The 20,463-nt window shown below is 36.8% G+C and overlaps 1 protein-coding gene across 6 annotated transcripts in view; it reads left to right on the top strand.

Moving 5' to 3' along the window:
• Window positions 1–20,116, top strand: part of RBM39 (RNA binding motif protein 39) — a 30,813-nt gene extending 10,697 nt beyond the window's left edge. For 4 of the 6 annotated variants that reach the window (XM_081097046.1, XM_081097049.1, XM_081097051.1 and 1 more), the window contains 11 exons: window positions 1,219–1,336; window positions 1,725–1,877; window positions 4,427–4,564; window positions 6,147–6,212; window positions 9,297–9,501; window positions 9,893–9,970; window positions 14,621–14,671; window positions 17,502–17,583; window positions 18,449–18,554; window positions 18,971–19,049; window positions 19,143–20,116. In XM_081097046.1, coding sequence (XP_080953172.1) covers window positions 1,219–1,336; window positions 1,725–1,877; window positions 4,427–4,564; window positions 6,147–6,212; window positions 9,297–9,501; window positions 9,893–9,970; window positions 14,621–14,671; window positions 17,502–17,583; window positions 18,449–18,554; window positions 18,971–19,049; window positions 19,143–19,243 — 1,177 coding nt within the window. In that variant the 3' untranslated portion in view covers window positions 19,244–20,116. The remainder of the gene's footprint in view (window positions 1–1,218; window positions 1,337–1,724; window positions 1,878–4,426; window positions 4,565–6,146; window positions 6,213–9,296; window positions 9,502–9,892; window positions 9,971–14,620; window positions 14,672–17,501; window positions 17,584–18,448; window positions 18,555–18,970; window positions 19,050–19,142) is intronic. The other 2 variants (XM_081097047.1, XM_081097050.1) reach the window with 1 other exon arrangement.
• Window positions 20,117–20,463: the final 347 nt, after the last annotated feature.

Below are 20,463 nucleotides of genomic sequence, written 5' to 3'. Positions count from 1 at the left end.
TAAGACTTACCTGTCCAATTTACCATTTTGTTCATGTAACGTTTTATTATATTGGCAGCATTATATTCATAGCATTGTTCTTTACTGGTGTTCTGCCTTCCCTTAAAGGGAACCTTTTTTTTTTTTTAAACTGATTTCAGATAGGAAAGGAGAGATAGAAATATCAGTGATGAGAAAATCATTAATTGGCTCCCTCCTGCATACCCCACACTGGGGATCAACTCTGCAACCTGTGCATGTTCCCTGACCAGAATTGAACTGTGATTTCCTGGTTCATAGGTTGATGCTCAACCATTGAGCCACGCCAACCAGCCTTAGAGGAAACTTTTTAACTTTGAGTTAATCCTGTTACTTGGTATATTTTAATATTCCAGGATTTGGTAAAAACCTCAATTTTGAAAGCTTTTGCAGATATTGAGGTTTTTAACTCTCTAATATTTAATTTTCTATCTAAAAATTCCCTTTAGTTATCTTTCTCTGGATCTATTCCAGCTTTGTATCTCTGTTTTACAGTAATATTTTTAAAATCACTTGTTGATTTCTCAATGGAATGTACCAGAATTTTGTATAGAGTATTTCAAAAGTATTCCTGAGAATGAATGTTCAAAACATGGATAAGACAGACCATGTTTATGCTTGTATCATGAAGGATTCACTTAGAACCTTAACCATATAGTGAATATTTCATAATTGATGTTAATAGATACTTTTAGCCGAAACCGGTTTGGCTCAGTGGATAGAGCGTCGGCTTGCAGACTGAGGGGTCCCAGGTTCGATTCCGGTCAAGGGCATGTACCTGGGTTGCGGGCACATCCCCAGTGGGAGATGTGCAGGAGGCGGCTGATCGATGTTTCTCTCTCATCGGTGTTTCTAACTCTATCTCTCTCTCCCTTCCTCTCTGTAAAAAATCAATAAAATATATTTTAAAAAAAAATAGATACTTTTATTTTCCTTAAAACTTACAAAAGTAAATGTCATCTATTATGCTTTTATTTTCTCCCTTGGGCACTTTAGTTTCTTTAAATTTAGAAATGTAAGGCTATTTGTAATAATGAATAAATTGTAGCCCACTACTATAATTTCCTGTTTTAAAATAATGTTTTTATTGATTTTAGAGAGATGGCTAGAGAGATAGAAACATCGAAGTTTATTCTGTTTACTGAAAATGTACTTTAACAAGAATAAGTTATAAATTCCTGTATTTTTTACTCCTGTTAGGGAACCTATTGATAATCTAACTCCTGAGGAAAGAGATGCAAGGACGGTTTTCTGCATGCAGCTGGCAGCAAGAATTCGGCCAAGGGATCTGGAAGAGTTTTTTTCTACAGTAGGAAAGGTAATCTTGACCTATTTAGGGAGGTCATATAAGTGGAAATTGGAAACATTTCAATAATTGTCAGTATGACATAAAATGGAAGACATCTAAACACAAACCTTTTGATTTAGTAGAATTTAAATACAGAATTTATTTTTTGTAAACATTTCTATTTAACCTCACTTGGAAGTTAATAAATTTTGGTGGTGATAAATGTTACCACATTTATCAAAAAATAGAAGCTAGAAGTGGGCCCACAAATGTACTTATCTTTAAAAAATTTTAATGGCTTACACCTTTGCTTTGTCAATAATATGCCTCTTGTCTGTTTTTGAAATTATTATTTAGAATGGCTTATACTGGATGGTTCCAGAAACAACCTTGTGTTAAGTGTGTGTTTTCTTTTTAGGTTCGAGATGTGAGGATGATTTCTGATAGAAATTCAAGACGGTCCAAGGGAATTGCTTATGTGGAGTTTGTTGATGTTAGCTCAGTGCCTCTAGCAATAGGATTAACTGGCCAACGTGTTTTAGGAGTGCCAATCATAGTACAGGCATCACAGGTAATTTTTTTTTCTTGCTTTAGATTTTGATCATTGATAATAGTGGAAACCTGCTGTTGGCTTAGTGTTTTGCTGTAGTATTTTGTGCCTTAAGGTGTAAATACCTATTTCATGAAAAAGACTTGAGAACTTGATCTAGAATTTTATTGATTTGTAATAGTCTCTTAGTTGTGTATTAAGCATCCACGAACATGTTTTTTCCTTGCAGTTTGTCAAATTGAACAATTTTGACTTTTTTTGAGAGTACATTTATTAAAGTTAGGGACAATGAAACAAGTTGGGGATTAGAGTAGAAGAAGCAACAGGAGAGAGCCTAGGCAGAGCTACTTTGGCTCACTGAATAGTTAGAGAAAAGGGGGCCTTGGAGACAGGTTTATGGCTTTAGACCAGGAGAGCTGTGGCTGCTCATTGCTTCTCTGGTTGCAAGAGTTTAGGAGATGCATGCCTATGAGGTATGAAGAGGTGGGGAGGGAAAGGTATGGCGAGCTCCCAGGAGAGAGCACGCTAATTTTTTAAAAAAAGTATATTTTATTGTTTTTTTTACAGAGAGGAAGGAAGAGGGATAGAGAGTTAGAAACATCGATGAGAGAGAAACATCGATCAGCTGCCTCCTGCACACCCCACACTGGGGATGTGCCCACAGCCAAGGTACATGCCCTTGACTGGAATCAAACCTGGGACCCTTCAGTCCGCAGGCTGACGCTCTATCCACTGAGCCAAACCGGCTAGGGTGAGCACTAATTTTGACATTAAAAAAAAAAAAATTAACATTTTCTGTCCTGGCTGGTTTACTCAATGGTTAGTGTTAGCCAGTGACCTTCAGAGAATTAATAATTCTTGGTGAGTATAACAAAAAATTAACATTTTCAGAAGATTTTACGTCATGTCAAAAATAGTTTGGCCCTGGCTGGCTAGCTTATTTGGTTAAGAGCATCATCATCCCAATAAGGCCAAGGTTGCAGGTTTGATCTCAGGGCACATGTAAGAATCAACCAATGTTCTAGCCGGTTTGGTTCAGTGGATAGAGCGTTGGCCCATGGATTGAAGGATCTCTGATGTGATTCTGGCCAACGTCACGATGTACCTCGGTTGCTGGCTCAATCCCCTGGGTGCTGCATGCTGGAGGCAACCAATTGATGTTTTTCACATTAATGCTTCTCTTTTTGTCTTCCTCCCTTCCACTCTCTTAAGGCAAAAAAAAATTAACCAAATGAATGCATAAATAAATGGAACAACAAATTGTTTCTCTCTTTTACCCTTCCCTTTTCCCCCCCTCTCTACCTTCCTGTCTCTAAAATCAATAAATTTTTAAAAAGTAGTTTTTGAATAGCCATCATTTCTAGTATTTCTTTAAAATAGGATATTTCAAACTAATTTAAGAATATCTTCTAGCCCTAGCTGGTTTGGCACAATGGATAGAGTGTCAGCCTGTGGACTGAAGGGTCCCTGGTTCTATCCCTGTCAAGGGCACATGCCTGAGTTGTGGGCTCGATCCCCAATGTGGGGAATGAGGGAGGCAGCCAATCAATGATTCTCTCTCATCATTGATGTTTCTATCTCTCCCTCTTCCTTCCTCTCTGAAATCAGTAAAAATATATTTATAAAAAAAAAAGAATATCTCGCTGAAACCGGTTTGGCTCAGTGGATGGAGCGTCCACCTGCAGACTGAAAGGTCCCAGGTTTGATTCCGGTCAGGGGCATGTACCTGGGTTGTGGGCACATCCCCAGTGGGAGATGTGCAGGAGGCAGCTGATCGATGTTTCTCTCTCATCGATGTTTCTACTTCTCTATCTCTCTCCCTTCCTCTCTGTAAAAAATCAATAAAATATATAAAATTAAAAGAATATCTTCTAAAATAGTCCAGATTCATTTAAGAATATCTTTTAAGATAATCCAAATTGTAATATAATTCCTTTATGCTGATTCTTTACAAAATTGGCAAAATATATTTTAGTTCATTTAGATTTGGAAAAATTGGGATGTATCAATATATTTATATAATAGGAAAGTATATGTTAGGATTCATCATCAGTACCTAAATAGTCGTGTTGGTAGGTTTTCAAATCACTGAACCAAATATGCCATAACTCTTAAATTTTTGGTTCCTCATCAGACTCATATAAGTTATAAATAAGCTTTGTAACCAAATCAGACTTGAAATTCCAGTTTCACTGCTAACAAGTTTATGCAACCATAATCAAATTATTTGCTTTATGACCTGTAAAAGGTGATAATGTCCTAGTTAATATTTTAGGAGTACTTAATGTTGGGTATTTATCACTTGATTGTATGTAAACAATAGAAAAGTAATTGGTCTGTTCTCTTCCTGTGATGGAGGAGTACAGACCTAATAGTTTATAGATTATCTGACCACCAGGGCTCAGAAGCATCAAATTAAATGAGATTTGAACTTACTTAACTTTAACTTTCTGTTCTCCTATACTAAAGGTACGGCAGTTTTATGATAGGTACTTGGGGGAAAAAATGACGTATGACTAAATGGTTTGATTTGATTTATAATGTGCCTTTTTACTTAATGTAACTTGTAGGCAGAAAAAAACAGAGCTGCAGCAATGGCAAACAATCTACAAAAGGGAAGTGCTGGACCGATGAGACTTTATGTGGGCTCATTACACTTTAACATAACTGAAGATATGCTGCGGGGGATCTTTGAGCCTTTTGGAAGGGTAAGTTCCAATTTCTTGAAACAATAGCTTTCAATAGGCTCTTGATCCAGATGTAACTATAATAATTTTGTATATCCGCTTTGTTATATTCTATAAAAATTAAGATGGGGAGGGTGATTCTGCAAGGTTTTTGTGATAATTTCAATTGATCTTCAATATTGTGACAACTCAATTTATTCTTTCCATTTGAAGTTAGACATTCTATTAACACATTGTTTGTGGGTAGTTTTTATCGCGCGCTAACAGGTGGTGCGGGCCATTTTTGCTAATTTTTTGCGCAAATGGCAACGTTCAGTAAAATTACGATAACTTTAGTTTACGTATTTATACGTTACCTGCATTCTACCGCTAGTCTATAAAAAACGTATTAATACGTCTCCCGCGCTCTACTACACTGGTAGAACGTATAAATACATAAAACGTGTAAACACGTTTCCCGCATACAATGTGTTAATATGTTGTTATAATGCTACAGTAAAATGCTTAGTGAGTATTAGAATCAATCATTTAAAAAATCAACATGAATGATAAAAATGTCCTGAATGCATTTGGAGCAAGAATCTTTTTTCCCCTTGGTTTGTTCTTTTGGATGCTTTTGTTTCTTACTGAAAATTTAGGGGTATGTAGAGAAGTTTCTCTACTAAATTAAAGAATAATTAGATTTTCTGTTTATGTCCAGTGAGTCCTCATTTTGAAAAAGACATTTTATTGCAGAATAAATATTAATAGTAGGTTGTGCTTTGGTTTAAAAGATTCATTTTGTGCCCGTGAATACAAATCTTGGTTCCTGCTGAACCTTATCCACTAGCAATGTTCATTGATCTTGAATGTATATTTTTATTGCTTTCTTTCACAACCCCATTTTACCCCTTTGTTAAACTGTTTTAAGTCAATAGTGGTAAACATTAGGATGTTCAGATTGTGAGTGCTTTGTGTATTGGAAATATACACAAGTCATAAATGTATGGGTTGATCAATCATTATAAAATGAATACATTTCCTGAATCCACTGGAACATGAATAAATACAAATGCACGCTGTATCTTAATTTTTCATGCTTTGTTTGTGTGGACAGCTTTATTTTGGGATATGATACAATTCACAAACCACACAGTTCACCCATTTAAAGTAAACAATTAATTGCTTTTTATTCTATTCACAGAGTTGCACAATCATCACTAAATCCAGTGTTCTTTTTAAATAATTTTAACATTTTGGGCAATTTATCGTGCCTGGTACTGAGAATTATTTTTTGATGGGTTCAGCATAATGGGAAGGAAACAAAAATGTTTTCATTTCTAACACCTGACTGTATTTTACAAAGAACTTTTTATTTTTTGTTATTTGTTTTTGAGCCAAAAGATTAATATTATTGAAATAATTTTTAGCTCCCCAGTGCATAACTTCTTGCTTGGGAAGTTGCTAGGCTTTCAGAATATTTTGGGGGTGGGGTAATTTGGGTTGTGGTATGTTTTCATTTATTATTTTGGGTGGAGAGGGAGATTATTCAATCATGTTTCAAGGAAAAACATTTGACCCCCCTACTTTTTACTTAGTAATAATTAATGTTTTTTATTTCTAGATTGAAAGTATCCAGCTCATGATGGATAGTGAAACAGGTCGATCCAAGGGATATGGATTTATTACGGTAAACAATTAACATTATGACTTGAATGTTTTTGATTTAAGCAGCATAGTAAAACTTCATTTATTGATAGTAGAGAAGCACACATGGTTATTATTTTCAAGTGGCTTAAATTAGTGTGACATAGCCTTTTTTTAGTAGCAGTATGTATCCACCAAATATGAAAATTTAACCAGTTTACTATTATCCTGTATTTGGTCAGTTTGCTTAGCCAACTGTTCTTAAAATTAAAGTCTCTCCTTTAATTTTTGACTCTTGTTTGACACATTTTTGTCTGTTGAATGAGGTCTGTTGGGATTCCGTTTTACTTAAAATTCTTTTTATATCTATGCATCTTACCACAATGATGAGGAATGCCTTGTGTTTCTGACTAGCCATTACAGCCCAGTCCATGATTTTAAAAGAACCACATATCCTTGCCTAAGGATTAAAAACTAAAAAATCAACCAATGAATGCATAAATAGGTGAAACAAATGATGTATCTGTTTCTCTCACCCCCAATCTTTTCTCCTTCACTCTAAAACTGACCAATATAAACAAGTATTTAAAATTACAGATAGGTCCTGGTTTTAATCAAGAAATAATTGTCTTATATTCAAATTCTCATAAAATTTAAACCTGTTGTAGGAGAGAATGTATTTTGTATGGTCATAGAGATTTTATTTAATCCCTATGGTGCTGGTGAAAGGAGAAAACTTGTTTATAAAAATCTTAAATCACCAACATTTTATTTTGTTTCTATAACATTAATGTGGTCCTCTTCCTTCCCCCAGTATAAATATTGGTGTGCTTTATTTTAACGGGATTTTAAATGTAACAATGATTATAAGTTTTCCCATCTCAGTAACAATATTATTATACTAAGTGGCCCGGTGCACGAAATTCATGCACATTAACAGGGAATTAATTAAAGGAAATATTTTAATGTTGCTATGTGCCCTTTCTCTATAATAGAAATGTCAGAGATGAAAGAAAATTAGTAAAATGTATATGAAAGTCTTCCTCCTGTCAGAGTCTGGGGTGTGCCATGGGACTGAGAGTCAAGTCCTCGCCCACCCGCATGTGCCTCAAAATCGCACAAGACCGAGACTCGGCTGGCCCCACCCCTGTCAAGTCCTTCCAGGCAGGGGGCACAGCCTCAGGACTCTTGGCTCGGTGCTGGGAGGGGTGGGTGGCGTGGCCTCAGGTCCCCCAGCCCAGGGCAGGGGCATGGCCTCAGATCCCCTGGCCCGCCACTGGGGTGGGGGCATGGCCTGAGGTCCCCCATCAAGCCCTGCCAGGCGGGGGGCACAGCTTGAGGTTGCCCAGCCTGTGCTGTGGTGGGGGCGTGCTTTAAGGTCCCCCGTCAAGCCCCGCCAGTCGTGGGGTGTGGCTTGAGGTCCCCTGTTAAGCCCTGCCAGGTGGGGGGCGTGGCCTGAGGTTCCATGTCAAGCCCTGCCGGATGGGGGCGGTGTCCTGGGTCCCCAATCAAGTTCAGCCGGATGTGGGGCGCAACCTCAGGTCCCCCGTCCCGGCCTGACACCATGCAGCCTCAGGTCCCTGCTGATTGCTCGTTATGGATTGTTAAGGGAACCCCACCTCCACTGTGGGTGCAGCCATCTCTTGACGGTGTGATGGCATGAGGGTTAATTTGCATATTACCGCTTTATTATATAGGATTTTATTTTGAGAGAGAGGGATGAGGGGTTGGTGAGAGACATCAATTTGTTGTTCCGCTCACTTATGCTTATTTATGATTAATTGATTGCTTTTTATATGTGCCCTGACCAGAAATTGAACCCAAAACCTTGAATATGAGAAGGACACTCTAACCAACTGAGTTACCTGGCCAGGGCCAGAAATTATTTTAAACAGTAAACATTCTGATGAAAGATTAAAGTACAGGATTCATGGGAATATGTTCCTTTCTCTCATTAAGTTAAAACCAGAGGGTATGGATTAGAGTTTTTCTGCGTTTGCAGCCTGGAATTAAGAATATTCATGATTTCATTGGCAAGAAAAGTTGACCCAGAATTTTGTATTAAAGATAATATCTGGCCCTCACTGATTTGGTTCAATATTTGGAGCATCCACCCATGGACTAAAAGGGTCCCCGGTTCGATTCTGGGGTGGGGGTTCCAGAGGCACCAATTGATGTGTCATGGAAGAAGTGGGCTCAGGAAACAAGTTGGATGCAAGTTTAGGGGAAAAAAGGGGTACAGAGGAGGAGGGGATGGGAAAGGTGCTGGCATGCTTTTGAGAGGGAATCCCTATCTTGTCATTTTCTTTTCTAAGCTTCCTTTTAGGAGCCTTTCACTCTTTATTTTTTAATATGTTCTTATTGATTTTAAAGAAGGGAAAGGGGAGATAGAAACATTAATGATGAAAAAGAACCATTGATCAGCTGCCTCCAATCACATCCCCCACTGGGGATCAAGCTTCCAACCCTGGCATGTGCCCTGACCAGGAATCGAATCATGTCGTCCTGGGTCAGAGGTTGATGCTCAACCATTGTGCCACACCAGCTGGACCCTATCTTGTCATTTTAAATTATGTCAATAATACGGTCTGATTATGTTCGTGATATTATAGTTTGAAATTACTTCATCATCCGCCCAGTTATAATTATTGAATATAATCCTACATAATAAAGTGCTAATATGCAAATTGACCGAATGACGGAATGACCGGTCGCCATATGCGTACTGACCACCAGGGGCAGACACTCAACGTAGGAGCTGCCTCCTGTTGATCAATGTGCTCCCACAGAGGGAGTGCTGCTCAGCCAGAATCCCTGAGCCAAGACTGGTGAGCACAGCGGCAGTGGTGGGAACCTCTCCCACTCCGTGGCAATCAGACATCCCCGGAAAACTCCCAGACTGCAAGAGGGTGCAGGCCAGGCTGAGGGGACAACACCACCACCACCACCACCACCACACACACACACACACACACACACACACACACACACACACACACACACACACCCAGTGCACCAATTTCGTGCACCGGTACTCTAGTGAACTTAATAAGCAAGCATTTCCTTACCTATGTAAACTAATCTACTGGACTTTTTTTTTTTTTTTTTTAACCTCTCCCTTGATTAGTTTTCTGATTCAGAATGTGCCAAGAAGGCTTTGGAACAACTTAATGGATTTGAGCTAGCAGGAAGGCCAATGAAAGTTGGTCATGTTACTGAACGAACTGATGCTTCCAGCGCTAGCTCCTTTTTGGACAGTGATGAACTGGAAAGGACTGGAATTGATTTGGGAACAACTGGTCGTCTTCAATTAATGGCAAGACTTGCAGAGGGTAAGTTTTTTTTAGTGTTAATGATTTAGTATGACTATGATAATGAGAAAGTTATCTAGATTAATAAATGGAAAGTGATTTATTTTGGAAATGATGTTCTCCGTGGGCAGCACATGTATGTAATTTCATAGATTAAGTTCCTCACCTTAAAGTTCTAATGGAATCTACTTTATGGTGGTGCATTTTTGAGTACCACATTGTATGCTACAGGATTCCTTGTGCTTTCTATAAAAATAACATTCTCAAAATTCACAATAAACTTAATTGTATCCTTTACACTATATGCTGCTTGTCATGTTTACTATTGGAGTGACTTCGGTATTAAACACTCAGAAATCTAGATTTTTCTGCTCTTAACACATTAAGAACTTTAAGACCTATTCTTTTCCAGGTACAGGTTTGCAGATCCCACCAGCAGCACAGCAAGCTCTACAAATGAGTGGCTCCTTGGCATTTGGTGCTGTGGCAGGTAGGAATTGAATCTTTTCTAATTTGCAATCATTGTTTTTTCACCTAATTCGAAAATTTGCCAAATTTTTGCATTTAAAAGGACTTACTGAGAATTCAATTCATCAAGTACTTATAGCCAATAAATTTCAAATGTCCCTATAAGAAAGTGAAGATATAGGACAGAATTATTTACTAATCATAATAAGCTGTCAGGATATTATATTGAATACTTCACACCAATTTTAGTTTAAATTGCTACAAGCTATAGAGACCAAAACCTTTATATTGCTTTACCAGCACAAAATGTTTCATTGTAATATTTAAGTTCAGAAAACTACCAGAGGGCTTTAAATCAAGCTTTACTGAAGTGATTGCAATATCAAGAGTAATCAGTAAATTGCCCAGTAAAGTTCTTTCCTAAACAGTACACATTATTTTGAGATGTTGAGTTTGGGAATTAAGTTCTTGGAGAGGACAGGAAGGGAGGAGAGCATTGGCAGTTTATTACAATCCTATATAATAAAAGGCTAGTATGCAAATTGACTGAACGGCAGAGGGACCAGTTGCTATGATGTGCACTGACCACCAGGAGGCAGACGCTCAGTGCAGGAGCTGCCCCCTGGTGGTCAGTGCACACCCACAGGGTGAGCGCCGCTCAGCCAGAAGCTGGGATCACAGCTGGTGAGTGCGGCAGTGGCAGAGCTTCTCCCGCCTCCACGGCAACGCTAAGGATGTCTGACTGCAGGCTTAGGCCTAAGTTGTCAGTTGGACATCTCCCAAAGGCTCCTGGGCTGCGGGACACGCACACGCGCGTGCGCACTGAGCCTCTAGTTATCTAATGAGGAGTTTGGTTTATGAAACACATGGTCTTCCTCTCTTTTATGGCTTAATTATGTAGATTTGTCTTTACCTTGATATTAGCTCATATCTACAAGCTAGGATAATGTTTAATTTTGAAATGTTGACAATCTGATTTTTTGGTACATAACAAAACTATTTGTATTGTGAATCTTCCATGACAGGAAGTACTTATTCCAAGAAAGTATGTAATTTATATTGCCGGGGTTCTTGTTTCCAGCATTAAGAAGGGTTTAGCAATCTAGAGAAGGAAGGGGCTGTGTGTAACTTAAAGAGTCCGGAGACGAAGCATAATTTTGAAAGGCATTGGGGGTCAGAGGAGCCTAGCTAAAGAAACTAAGATCTCCTCATCTCAGGACCCCATGCTTTTTATTAACACAAATTCTCCTGAGGCGAGGTGGAGATACACACTTCAAAGGGTAGGGTTTCCTATACACAGTCCATTGTCAGAATGGGGAGAATTAGCCTATTGCTGTTAAGGTGTTTGGCCAGTAGGAGGCAATAACATGTAGATTAAGATGCCCTGAGCTGGCTGGCAGCAAGCAATCAATTTAATGCATCCTTTTCAGGTTTGGGGAAATGCCCTTCAGCCACTCCAGATGATTCAGTCTGCTGTCATGCTGGAATTGGCTTCCAGCATAATATTATGAATTGGTCCTTTCACCATATCTATAAAGTGAGGCTGCAATGTATAAAAAATGAGATATGTACACCTGAAACTAATATAATATTGGATGTCATTGTAATTGAAAAATAAATTATTTTAAAAAGTAAAGAAATAATGAGATGATGGTACTGAATCTATACAAAAAAGTTCATGTGGTTGCTTCATGATTGATTTTCTTCTAAATTGAAAGTTCATTAGCTGATTAATAGTATAATTTTCTACTTTCATATTGCTCTTCATTAGTTAGAAGGGGGACTTTTCTTTCATTTTATTTGTTGTTAATTCTCCCCCAAGGATATTTTTTCGCCAATGATTTTTAGAGAGAGTGGAAGGGAGGGAGGGAGGGAGGGAACCAGAGAGCAAAGAGAAATATTGATGATTGATGTGAGAGAGAGACATCACTTGGTTGCCTCCCACCTCAGCTGGGACTAGGGATGGAACCTGCAACTCGGGTACTTTCCCTTGACCTGGAAAAGACAGGTGACTTGCTCTAACCACTGAGCACAATCGCCAGGGCAGTGTTTTCTTTTTTAATGGATATCCAAAAGTTGTGACAGTGCCTTTAGAAACCTGCCTTTAATTTTCTATGCTTCCTATCAAATTGAGTGATTTATTTTGAAATCTAATAGTTATTCTCTAAAATTTCTGACAAAACTATGCCAAATGTAACCTTCTAAGAAGATAAAATCACAACAATTACTCTAATTTATTTTGATTTTTTAAAAAATATATATTTTTTAAATTTATTTCAGAGAGGAAGGGAAAGGGAGATAGAAACATGAATGATGAAAGAGATTCATTGATTGGCTTCCTCTTGCACACTCTTACTGGGGATCAAGCCCGCAACCCAGGCATGTGCCCTTGCCAGAATCGAACCTGGGACCCTTCAGTCCACAGGCCAACGCTCTATCCACTGAGCCAAACCAGCTAGGGCTATTTTGACATTTTAAATAAGCATTAAGCATATAATTTTCAGTGAACAAGTAGTTATAAAAATCATTTGCTGTAAATAATTCGTAGTCTATGGTTTGAAAATTATTTATTCTGAAGGCCATTCTTGCATTGCTCCCCATTGTACAGGTCATTCTTTCAATAATTTAGGAAATGTCTGATTTTTCAACATATTCTATATATTCTCACGAAAGGCTAACGAATGAGATTTGTTCTCTACCTTTGGGGATTTGATGCAGTGACATGATTGATATCTTAACGATCTTAGGTTTATTCTGGATGGTAAATCAAATACAGTGGGGCCTTGACTTACGAGTGTCCCGACTAACGAGTTTTTTGAGATACCAGCTGTCTCTCGGCCGATTTTTTGCATTGAGTTGATAGAGTAATTTGAGTTAACGATCTCGGTCTCGGAACGAATTAAACTCGTAAGTCAAGGCCCCACTGTACATTGATTTAGTCTTCAAAAACAGTATCTTTACCTAATTAAAGATTTTTCAGTCAGCTGCCTTCTTTCATCCCTTACTGGGGGTGAGCCCACAACCCAGGCATGTGCCCTGACTGGTAATCAATGGGCCAACCTTTTGGTGCATGGGATCATGCTCAACCAACTGAGCCACTCTGGCCAGGCTCCACATGCTTATATTCTGGAAATTTAGATTCTAAGATAGGGCTCTTACCTTTATGAAACCCATGCTTTTTTTTTTCTAACTTGTCATAACAAATGACATAAAAAATTGGAAATTTTTTTATGAAAAGAAAACATGCTTTTAAATATTCATATCTTCTTAATTTGTTTCCAAGTGTCAGAGTTCTTGGTCAGACTTGAAAACACTTTAAAATAAGTTCTTGGCAACCTCCAAATTAGTTTTGGTGACTTCATATTCTTCTGGCCATAATCTCGTGATCAGAAAGTCATGTTAAAACAGTTTTTATTTTTGAAGTTTTTATAGGGATTTATTAACATTTAAAAGTAGCATGGATTTCTGATATCTATACATTTTTTCCCATTTTAGGAAAAAAAAGACAAATTGTGTTATAATTTAAAGTTTATTGACAATGTTCCTATGGTCATATCTTCAAGTTCCTTCAGTATACATCAGTTATATTTCTTCAACTCCTTGAGATGCCAAATTTGAGCACCTAGGACCCAGGTATACTTATATCCCAATATAACTTGGGCTGTGGATCCCGTTAGTTTTTGCCCATGTTTTATGATCATTTTCATGTACTCAGCAAGGAACCCAAATGGCAATAAAAGTGTTGCAGTTGAATCTCATGTTAATGACAATTGGGTATTAAAGCTAAACCATCTCTATACTGTATATTTCTGAAACTTCGAACTTAAAGATAGCTTTTCAACACTGGCATTTTCTTGACTATTCAGACCTGCTGCTATTTTTACTTGTTAGCAGCTTTCTCTTAACTTGCCTTTTAATGTAGAAGTATTAACAATTATATGGGAAATATAGTGGTAAAAATTCCTGTTCTCTTTATTTTTAATGCTGACTAGTTGCTTAGATTTTTCTGTATTTCATAAATTATGGTAAACCCAATGAGATTTCATTCCTGCCTCAATAAATTTCCAGACTAGGTCATAAAACCAGATTTTTTAAAAAAAATTCATCTTCTTGGCTGGACTTGACTCTTTTTAATCCTAAAAGCACTTTTAAAAAGTATAAAGTTAAAATGGTGTATTTTCCACTGGTGCTGCTCTTACTACTTCAGTTGGTAGATTAGTGAAAGTGTTTACAGCTGTTTGATATTACTATTCTTTCTAAAAGTTTAAAATGCTTATTATTCCCACTGTTAGAACAATAAATAGTTGACTATCCCAAGTACTTGGAATTGAATTCTCAAGATCAGGGTTTTCATGTATTTTCTTACCGGTTTGCTTCCCTTTCCCCATTTCCCATTATTCCCATGTTCAGACTAGTGTAGTGGAATGTAGTATTTTAGATGTGGAAGAGTTCTTACTAGGAATAAGAAAAAAGAGGCATAAGTTTCCTAGGACAGGAGGAGAGAAGGCCCCCAAAGCCTTGCCAATGAGGAATGGGGAAGGGGGTTTGGCTGCCAGGTTTTACTATAAGTTCATTTTCACAAACCCTGCTACAGTAGTCCTCTTTTATTAATGCTCTCCTGACATTTACCCTGTTAGTTGAGGCTCTTCATTGTTCCTGCACTGAGCTGTAGAATTCTCTTTTGTTATAGATTTGCAAACAAGACTTTCCCAACAGACTGAAGGTGAGTTGAGCTTTTTATTTGTCTTTGAAATAAATGTAAATGTAGCGAGACATAGTTCTTTATATTTATTATTGTATTTTATTTTGGATCCAGTTTTGTCAGAATGATAGTCATATATTACATTACACTCACAGTAAGCTATTTGCTAATGTATGTTTTGGAAGGCCCAATCACAAAACTATTACAGTTGCATGGATAAAAAATGAAAATGTTTGTGCTTTTTTTAGCTTTAGCTTGCTTAGAAGTATTTTAAGCCTCTTATGCTTATTTTTGTGTAGTGATCGTTAGTAAGTTTTACATAGAAGTCAGAAAGTGAAATTTGTCATTTAGATAGACAAATCTTTCAGAACATAGTTTGTCAACTTAATATAAGATTTGGAAAATTGGCTCTAACTCCAGTGATTTGTATATGCAGTACCAAGCAATGAGAATATTATCCAGAACAAAATTGCATGCAGACTTCAGAGACTGAAATGATTTATAAAGTGGGCTATTTTTTCTTGTTTTTAATGTCCACGTAAATATGTGCCATTTGATAGAGCTATTTGATACTGAGCAAATTCAGTATCCCATTTTTTGAGGCTATACTTAAAGTTGTTTAGGGAAATTATTCTATATGAAATATCTACCATGTTCTTTGATAGGAATTAAATGTATATTTTTTCCAGTAAATGAGGCAGCTATATCAATCCTTTTATTTCTAGCAGATTTTAAAAAGTTGAACTAGATTTTTCTATTAACTGTATTTCTCTGCTGAATTTATTGTGTTCTGCATTCTTCTAGGTTGAGCTGGAATATTTCTATTATACATTTTCTAAATATTTTTCAGTATTCATAGTATATTGTCATAATTAATTGGAGGAAATGGAAAAATACAAGTTCTCAATTATTTTGTAATGTCCTTCTAGTTTTTCTTCCCAAGCATACTTCCATTTATTTATGATGAGGGTACACAGCAGGCTTTTTGTTTTTAAGATATATTTTCACCTATCTTTTTTTGTTTGGTTTTCAAATATTTTTATTGATTTCAGAGAGAAAGGGGAAGAGAGAGATAGAAACATCAATGATGAGAGAAGAATCGTTGATTGGCCACCTCCAGCACAACCCTTAGTAGGATCGAGCCCACAACCCGAGCATGTTCCCTGACTGGGAGTCGATCGGTTACCTCCTGGTTCATGGGTTGATACTTAATAATTGAGTGACACCAGCCCGGCAGGCTGTATTTTTTAACTGTAATATAAGCATGGTTGCATCTTTAACTTTCCCCAATAGAGTTTGACATCTGTTAGTTACTTTAATATATAGCCTAATTCTATCAGAAAAAAATTTATGATGTATTTCATGTGCAACCATAATTTTTATTCAGTGGAATATTTCTGGTACTTCCTCAGGTGAATGTTTAATTATAATTTCTAATGCACTGTTTTATCCTTAGCTTTGTTGTTATGTATTGGAATGAAATTTGGTCAAATGTTATGATTACGGTGAGTTGTGTAACAGCTACTGGTAATGTTTTATAAATCACATGTAGACAATGGAGCGGCTGTCTTGGCCAGTGCTCTCACTTCATACTTAAAACCAGTAGGGTTTTAAATGCCAGTCTTAAATATCAGTGTTCAGTATCTTTTTATTTTTAATATAGTGAATATTTTAGTTTTATTTTTCGTGCTAGTCTATTCTTATGCAAAAGCAGACATAATCATTTTTTAAAGATTAATCTGGTTTTGTAATAGAATTTAAAATCCTAGGACAGTGATCAGCAAACTGTGGCTCGCAAGCCACATGCGGCTCTTTGGCCCCTTGTGTGGCCATGAAGTTTCAATCGCACTGTACGTGTGCGTCCGCACGTGGTATTTTGTGGAAGAGCCACACTAAAGGGGCCGCAGTTCGCTGACCACTGTCCTAGGATATTAAGTCTTAGATGCTTGGGTGGTTTTATGCATCTTATTTTTAAAACTTAATCCTTTTATAGTGTGTTTTTTTTAGGAATATATAACTATATATTCATGGGTAGAATCCTAAGAAATACAATAGGTTCATACATTTATTTGGCACTTTATTCATGTTAGCGGTGTGGGGGGTGGAGAGAAACATCCATTTGTTGTTCTACTTATTTATGCATTCCTTGGTTGCTTCTTTGCCCTGAACAGTGATCAAACCCACAATCTTGGCGTATTGGGACTGAGCTACCTTCCACGGCCTTATTTTGGAGTTTTAAAGATCATATTTCTTAGTGTTTTTATGGATTTTCAGAGAGAGAGGGAGAAGGATAGATAGAAACATTGATAACAGAGAGAGATCTTCAATCAGCCGCCCACTACTGGGGATTGAGCCCGCAACCCAGGCATGTGCCCCTGCCAGTAATCGAATGGGTGACCCTGTTGGTCCTAGGACCTAGGTTGACACTCAATTGCTGATTGACCCTGGCTGGGCCAAAAGATACATTCTTATTACCCCCTGCTTCTCAGGTATAAACTCAAGCAATTTTATAAAGTCAATGTTCAGTTTAATCCTTTGTCTTTCTGGATTGATTTGTGTTGTTGTTTGTATAATTTAAGTTTGATTACACATAAAGTTTAATTTCCCTTGTGAAAATAAAACTCCCAACTTTTTCAAGATTGGCCACTTCAAATATTGCCACAGTTTTCTGGCAACTAAAATGGAGTTCTGTTACATACTTTGATATGATAGCCTTATTAAAGTAAGGTAAATTAGTTAAGTTTCTGGCTTAACACTATACCTAGTTTCATACTTTGGGTTTAGTGGGGTTTTTGTTTTATTTTGATGCATTTTCCATGGAACTAATTGCTCTCTTTTTTTTTTTTTTTAGCTTCAGCTTTAGCTGCAGCTGCCTCTGTTCAACCTCTTGCAACACAGTGTTTTCAACTCTCTAACATGTTTAACCCTCAAACGTAAGTAATATACTTGGTCAAGTTCAAACACTTAGGATATTTCCATATATTTCATAGTTCAAATAGTGCAACACTTTTTATCCTTTTAGCACATTATGCACATTATTTTCTTTGGATGTGTTTGTAAGATTGGAATTGAAAGCTGTGCAGATTTTATATTTCCCGGTTATATCTAACTTTACTAAAGTTTGTGTCAGTATTTATTTTGGTCACCAGCTTATACCAATTATGGGCTTTGAGATTTTAAGCTTATTTCAGTCTAATAGCAGAAAAGTTGTGTGTGTTTTTTTTAATTTTCTTTTGATTAGTGCATGCTGTTAATTAGAAATATTTTCTATTTCCTAGCCAGTGATTAGAATGCCATTTATTAATTAGTCCACATCTTGTTTTTGTTTGGTAAATTTTTAAATCAGTCACTATATTTGAGAAAATGTTTCCTACAACTTTAATAATTTATAATATGCTGTTTGCATTAATATTAGTTCAGAGTTTACCGTAGAAAGAGGCTTGTATTCTGTTAGCTTTGTCTATGAAATGGTGATAAACTGTTGGTATAAGAATCATTTGAAAAATGTCAATAAATCATTTAAGTGACTTAAAAATTTATAACCTTTAGAAATGTTTTTTTATTTTTATTTTTTTTAAATATGGAACGCTTCACGAATTTGCATGTCCTCCTTGTGCAGGGGCCATGCTAATCTCTGTATCATTCCAATTTTTAGTATATGTGCTCCGAAGTGAGCACTAGAAATGTTTTATATCTTCTTTATTTCCTCCAGTGCCTATATCTAACACTGATTTTTTAAAAGAATGCATATTTTAAAATGTTTATACAGTGTCTAATAAAGCTTATACTTTTTTACAGAGAAGAAGAAGTTGGATGGGATACAGAGATTAAGGATGATGTGATTGAAGAATGTAATAAACATGGAGGAGTTATTCATATTTATGTTGACAAAAATTCAGCTCAGGTATTTGCTCTTTTTATTTTGTTTTAAATATATTTTTATTGATTTAAGAGAGGAACGGAGAGGGACATATAGAAACATCAATGATGAGAGAGAATCACAGATTGGCTGTCTCCTGCACACCTCCTACTGGGGATCAAGCCCGCAGCCCGGGCATGTGCCCTTGACCGGAATCGAACCTGGGACTCTTCAGTCTGCAGGCTGACTCTCTCTCCACTCAGCCAAACCATCTAGGGCTATTTGCTCTTTTTAATAAGCAAAAATGTTGTTCTCTTTTCCTTAAACTTTACAGATACTTGGGTCATATTATGATTAAACAATTACATAGTTATAGAACACTAAGTCTATCTGTAGGCCGCTTGAATAAACCTGTTCAAATGCACACTGTTTAGGATAATACTTTTTTAATTGTATTTTAGGGCAACGTGTATGTGAAGTGCCCATCAATTGCTGCAGCCATTGCTGCTGTAAATGCATTGCATGGCAGGTGGTTTGCTGGTGAGTTTAATGTTGCTTTTTCTGAGTGATTATTAAGGCTCTAATTAATCTAAGTGAAGATATTAAACTATCAATGTCTGTTTCTTTCAACAGGTAAAATGATAACAGCAGCGTATGTACCTCTTCCAACTTATCACAACCTCTTTCCTGATTCTATGACAGCAACACAACTACTGGTCCCAAGTAGACGATGAAGGAAGATATAGTCTCTTATGTACATAGCTCTTTTTCTTTTGAGAATTCATCTTGAGTTATCTTTTATTTAGATAAAATAAAGAGGCAAGGGTCTACTGTCATTTGTATACAATTCCTGTTACCGTGAAAAAATAAAAATGTTAACAGGAATGCAGTGTGCTCGTTCTCCCTATATAGCAAATCCCACTGTATACAAAACTGTTCTCTTGTTCTGCCTTTTATATGTACATGTAGAAAATTACATTAAGGATCTATAGAAATAGCTCTAGGGGAACAAATGTGCTTAATGTAAAAAGGCAGACAGGGATATAATGTTTTTAATGTTTCATTTCAGAAGCCTAACTTTTTACACAACAGTTACATTTCACATTTTCACTAATGTTGATATGGCTAATGGTTTAGCAGAGGTTTCTGAAATACACATTTAGTGTATGGAAAGTCAAGACAGCTAAAGGGCTGTTTGATTAACATCTCATCTTGCACTCTGATCAATTAGCAAGAAAAGATTTCAAAATTACATTTCTGAATGGTATCTTTTCAATTAATGTATCTGTAAAAGTTTCTCTGTAAATATGTGTTCTAGTGTGTCTAAGATTCCAAACAAAATGATCCCTGCATTTCCTCAAGATGTTTAGTGAGTCTGGTAAGCAAAACAGTCTGAGCAAGAAATGGGAAATGCAGAAATAGGTTTTGTCTGGTTGCATATAATCTTTGCTCTTTTTAAGCTCTGTGAGCTCTGAAATATATTTTTGGGTTACTTCAGTGTGTTTGACAAGACAGCTTGATATTTCTATCAAACAAATGACTTTCATATTGCAACAATCTTTGTAAGAACCACTCAAATAAAATTCTCTTAAAAAGGCCACAAGAAATCTTTATTTTTGAAACGTTTTGAAGTCATAGAAACATGAAAATAGAATATTAGTTTCTTTGACTTTTAGTAGTTATTAGGTATTTGCTTGCCTCTTTGGAACAATTATTAGCAGTCTGGATAAATTCTTGCCCTCAAGGTATCTATACATTCCTGTATATCATTCTCTTGGCATTGTACCTATTTAGGGTAATGTATTAAAACTGATTTAGCCGAAACCGGTTTGGCTCAGTGGATAGAGCATCGGCCTGCAGACTGAACGGTCCCAGGTTCGATTCCGGTCAAGGGCATGTACCTGGGTTGCGGGCACATCCCCGGTGGGAGATGTGCAGGAGGCAGCTGATCGAT

This window comes from Myotis nattereri (assembly GCF_964212035.1).
Source record: "Myotis nattereri genome assembly, chromosome: 8".
Classification (NCBI taxonomy): domain Eukaryota; kingdom Metazoa; phylum Chordata; class Mammalia; order Chiroptera; family Vespertilionidae; genus Myotis; species Myotis nattereri.
This window is presented reverse-complemented; position numbering and strand designations above follow the sequence as displayed.